Raw genomic sequence first — 4,377 nt, 5'->3', positions numbered from 1 at the left:
GGGGGGGCTCGCATACGACCCATTGCGGTTGGTCAGGGAGGGCACAACAACGTCAGCGCGGTATGCGGGCGGGGCGGGACAGAAAGGTCTGTCCAGAAACACTGTGGGGTCCCAAAAGGACCTTGACGGCGGTGGCGGTCATTGGAGTCCATGGAGACCTCAGGAGGGTACAAATATCACCCCCGAGGACTCCAATCCTTTTGGTTCCCCGTAAGGCATCGTTCTGAAAGTACCTCCGTCATTTGCCCAAATCGAATCAACCAAGTTTAGCTAACTCAAGCTTCCATAGTGCCTGATAGGTAGGCAACATCTTCCCTGCCGTGCATATGTGTACAGCGGGGTGGCCTACCCCGAGTCTCGCAGGCGCTGAGCCTGCGTGACCTACCCAATAAATCAGAGAAAAACGGATGTACTATCTGGGCAATCCCCATTTGGATCCCCTCTATCGAGTTCACGTGGTCTCTACAGCCGCTAAGAGCTGCCGGGCAGCACAGAACTTTAGTGACTCGATGCCCCTTTTCTTTCTTTTCTTTGTTTTTTAAACAATTTTGGATTATCGACTCGCGCAACTTATCGTCCGGCAACGTGGTTAGCGCGTGTTGCGTTTGGTTTAGGATCGGCCTTTCGATATAGCGGCCGGGCCGGCGTTTCAACCACACACACACACACGCACTAACCGGACGTCTGGCAAAACGACCGACGTGTTTCTGGGGCAGCAGGCGGCAGGCGCCGCGGCGGCGGGGGCGGCCGGCTCGCATATGCTTCATATCACACGCTACGCGACGCCGCGGCCCGCACCGCCACGCCGCGACCTTGGCCGGCAGAAGCACAACACACCCCGCTGCTGGCTGGGAAGCAAAGCAATCTCGGACGTACGTAAGCAACGGCCACACAGCAAAGTGAGCGACGACGGGCTCGCTTTAAACGACGACTTGCCAGTCGCAGCACGAGGCGGCGAGTCGGAATATCATTGTGCGCTCGCGGCCCCGCTCGGCCCGGATGCCGGCCAGCGCGACGACATGAGTTAGCGCTGCTTTTAACGGCGCGGCGCTCTGCCTTGGGGGGCGTGAGCACAATGTGGCCACGCTCCACCCAGTTGTAAAGTTGGGGCCTAAAACAGCCGCGACGGCTGCTAAGCAGGCGAAGTCGGGCAAACGGGCGGGCGGGCAGATGGCTGCTGGTTTGTATAGACGGCGCCAGACGGCGGCACGGACTCATGGGGGACAGCCGATCCACTCACTCGCAGAGATGTAGCCAATTAAAAGCGCCAGAACCCAATCCCATTGTCCGAGCCCTTCACTTTTCTTTCTCACTCACGTCGGTTGCGCCCCCTCCCCCGCCGATGCGATGCACCGCCGCCGCCACCGCAGCCAGATTCTCTCCCCTGTCACAAAGGAAGAAAGGAGGGGCAAGAAGGGAGGAGGGCACGCAAGGAGCAGGCTGAAAAGGGAGAGGCGGGGGGAGGGGGGGTCGCGACACGTTGGGCCTCGTGCCAAACGCACGTCAAACCCATTGACAATAGCCCTATCTTTGGACCGAAGAGGGGGGGAGGGGCATCTGGTGGTAGAATCATTCCTTCTGACGGACGAGTCAAAAAGACAAGCCTAGGTGGCACACAAAATGATCGGGTGCTAGCGACATGCGACACACAAAACACACACACACAACCAACAGCAACAAAAAGGCAAGGCAGTTTCCGGACTCGCGCACTCTTGTGCGGGCTTCTGTCCAGCCCCATACCCCCGTCCCTCCTCTGGGGCGCACCCCGCTGCTGTGAGCTGGTGCGGCACTCGGTGGGGAGCGCCCAGTGGCACCCACTCACTCAGGAGCATCGGCCGCGGATAACGGGGCTGCAGGTGAGGGCGGGGCGGGGCGGCGGGGGTGGGGGATCACTCTGATGGCCAGACAGATGGGGCCAGGCAGACGATCAGAGCAGAGCGAAGAGGACCGGCGCAACAGGCCATGCTTGTTGCCAGAATGTCACAGCGAAGCGGGAGGCAATGAGGAGGAATAAGAGAGGAGAGGGGAGGGAGGGAGGGAGAGAGAGAAGGCGAATAAATAAAAAGGGTACAGGAGGAGCTGACACGCGGGAGAGAGGAAGGGGGGATCGCCACGCCACGCCCGCCATCTCTCAAGAGGGCGTCGCGACGCGCCGCTCAGCCCGGCCCGGCGGCGGTCCCGCCCGGCGCCCCCCAGCGTGTTGTTCGCGGGCGGCGAGGCGTGGCGCCGTCAGCCCAACCCGCGTCCCCTGGGCCCCCACCGGACCCTTCTCGACGTGTCACACCGCACCTCGTCGAGCTCGGAGAGGGTGGCGTCGTCCCTGGACACGGACGGCGAGCGGACCATGCTGGAGCCGCGACTGGAACAGCGGCTGCTGGAGCCGACGTTCTGCTGCCGGTAGTACTTGACGGCCTTCGTCATGATGGAGGCCGCGCTGCGGCTGCGGGGCAGCCCCGGGGGTCCGCCTGCGCGCCGGGACCAACAACAAGAGCATCATCACCACCTCGTCCAAGCGCTCGCTCGTCCACCCGCCCCCGACCCGAGTCCCGCGAACACCACACCTGCGAGTGACAGCTCGCGAAGCTCCTCGTCGGGGTCCTTCCTGCCGAGCCGCTTCCACTCGTGCATGACGTGGTCGGTGCGCTGGAGGAAGCTGGCGATGCGGCTCGTGAGGAAGGCCGACGCCGTCTGCTGGTCCAGGTGCGCCGCCATGGGCACCAGCCGCTGGCGGACGCGCGTGCTCGTCGGCGGCGCCTCTGACATGGCCCGCGCCCCGCGCCGCGGCGACGACCCGCAGATGCTGGACGGCGGCGAGCCCAGGTCGAAGCTCAGGTTCACGTCGAACACCACCGGCGAGTCGTCCTTGCCTAGTGTGCGAGTGACAGTGTGAGCGACAAGCGCCTTAGCCCGACCGGCAACCGGCACCCCACCCACACCCGGGGCCGCGTACAAGGGGGAATAGGCTGCGACTTCTAATGAACTTCGGCAAAATTTACACACTTGCGACGACGAATTCCGTTGACGAACTTCCATACGATGATAGAATTCGAGAAACGTCAACGATGGACGTCAACCAGAGTTCGCAAAGTTGATAGTAAAAGCATACTTCTTTTCAGCCTATTTCCCCTTGGGTCCCCGGGCCGGGTGCCTAGGTGCACGCGGCGCACCTTCAATGCCATCCAGGTCGGCGAAGGTCGGCTCCTGGGGGAAGACCCGCCGCGGCTGCGGCTCGGGCGCGGGGGTCGGCGACAGCACCGAGCGGCGCGCGGTGCTGCTGCTGCTGCCGCTGCTGGCCCCGCGCGCCGTGCCGGACAGCGACGAGTAGTACGACGACGACAGCGGTGACGGCGACCGGGACAGCCTGGACGAGGACGTCGTGTACGACGAGCACACGGAGCTCGCGCGGTCGCGGGCGGGTCGCGGAGGCGGCTGCTCGCGGGGCGGCCGGCGGTAGCGCTGCACGAGGCACTGGGGCAGCAGGCCGCGGTGGGCGCGCGCGGCCCCGCCGCCGGCCGGATGCTCCAGGATGTCCGGGAGGCCGCCCGTCGTCTTGGCGTGCTTCACGGGCAGGATAAGGCGCGCGGGCGTGGCAGACACAGAGTCACCGCCGCTGCCGCCCCGCTCCAGGGAGAAGCCCCCGATGCGCATGTTGCTCCACATGGAGCGGCCGAAGAGGCGGCCGCCGCCGCCCCGCTCCTCCATGGCGCCGAGGTGGGCGTGCCCGAGGTGGGCGTGCCCGAGGGGCGTGCGCGCGCCGCCCGCGGCCCTGCCCAGCACCACCGCGGCCTACGTGACCCTCCGCCGGGACGCCGCGACGGCGGACTGCCCAGGAGGCCCGCGGGGCCGGACGCCGCGGACGGCGGCTGCGGGCATGGCGGCGGCCCCGCCGGCCCCGCGGGGAGCAGGGCACCTCGCCAACACGCACGCGACGGCCCGGCCCGGCCCGGCCCGGCCCGGCCCGGCCCGGCCCAGCCCGGCGCGGGTCCACCGCCCTCAAAAAGATCGTCGTCGGCGTGGACGCGACACGACGGGACAGAACGACCCATCGAGGCGAGGCATGAGAGCCAGCAGCGGCCACCCCCCAACAGCATATGCTTGCAACTTGCGGCCGGCGCGGGTTATTGTTTTCTCGCATCGCCAACACTGTTGCGCCCGAGGGGTGCCCAACTCGAAAAAATCGTGTACACCTGATTACCAAAAAGTGATGATTACCAAGGATTACCAAAGATTACCGAAGATGACCGAAGATTACCTATGATTACCAAGGGTTTCCGAAGATTACCACTGACAAAAGATTACCAAAGATTGCCATTGATTACCACAGATTACCAGTGATGCCCAAAGATTACCAGTGATTCCCAAAGATTACCAGTGATT

At 64.5% G+C, this 4,377-nt stretch overlaps 3 protein-coding genes across 3 annotated transcripts in view; 1 reads left to right on the top strand and 2 right to left on the bottom strand.

The window, feature by feature from the left end:
• The window catches only part of LOC127750043 (unconventional myosin-XVIIIa-like), a 6,340-nt gene extending 5,909 nt beyond the window's left edge, over positions 1–431 (bottom strand). Inside the window, exon 1 of the mRNA XM_052270497.1 lies at positions 386–431. Coding sequence (XP_052126457.1) covers positions 386–431 — 46 coding nt within the window. The remainder of the gene's footprint in view (positions 1–385) is intronic.
• Positions 1–4,377, top strand: part of LOC113202988 (dolichyl-phosphate beta-glucosyltransferase) — a gene marked incomplete in the record, with an annotated part of 38,389 nt that overhangs the window by 21,660 nt on the left and 12,352 nt on the right.
• Positions 9–3,815, bottom strand: LOC127750039 (uncharacterized). The gene is made up of 3 exons (XM_052270482.1): positions 3,168–3,815; positions 2,562–2,867; positions 9–2,465 (listed from the first exon to the last, which is right to left on the bottom strand). The coding sequence occupies exons 1-3, from the start codon at positions 3,700–3,702 to the stop codon at positions 2,230–2,232; spliced, it is 1,077 nt and encodes a 358-aa protein (XP_052126442.1). The 5' UTR covers positions 3,703–3,815; the 3' UTR covers positions 9–2,229.

The sequence above is a fragment of the Frankliniella occidentalis genome, unplaced genomic scaffold (genome assembly GCF_000697945.3).
Source record: "Frankliniella occidentalis isolate FOCC.00 unplaced genomic scaffold, Focc_3.1 Scaffold125, whole genome shotgun sequence".
Lineage (NCBI taxonomy): Eukaryota > Metazoa > Arthropoda > Insecta > Thysanoptera > Thripidae > Frankliniella > Frankliniella occidentalis.
The sequence above is the reverse complement of the archived record's forward strand: the minus strand, read 5'-3'. Positions and strand labels throughout refer to the sequence as shown.

Bases quoted from the DNA above. Each gene is read 5' to 3' on its own strand.
- LOC127750039 (XM_052270482.1), bottom strand. From the start codon at position 3,702: ATGGAGGAGCGGGGCGGCGGCGGCCGCCTCTTCGGCCGCTCCATGTGG. The intron at 2,868-3,167 runs GTGCGCCGCGTG...CTCGCACACTAG, and splicing joins CGACCTGGATGGCATTGAAG to GCAAGGACGACTCGCCGGTG. The intron at 2,466-2,561 runs GTGTGGTGTTCG...CCCGGCGCGCAG, and splicing joins TCGCGAGCTGTCACTCGCAG to GCGGACCCCCGGGGCTGCCC.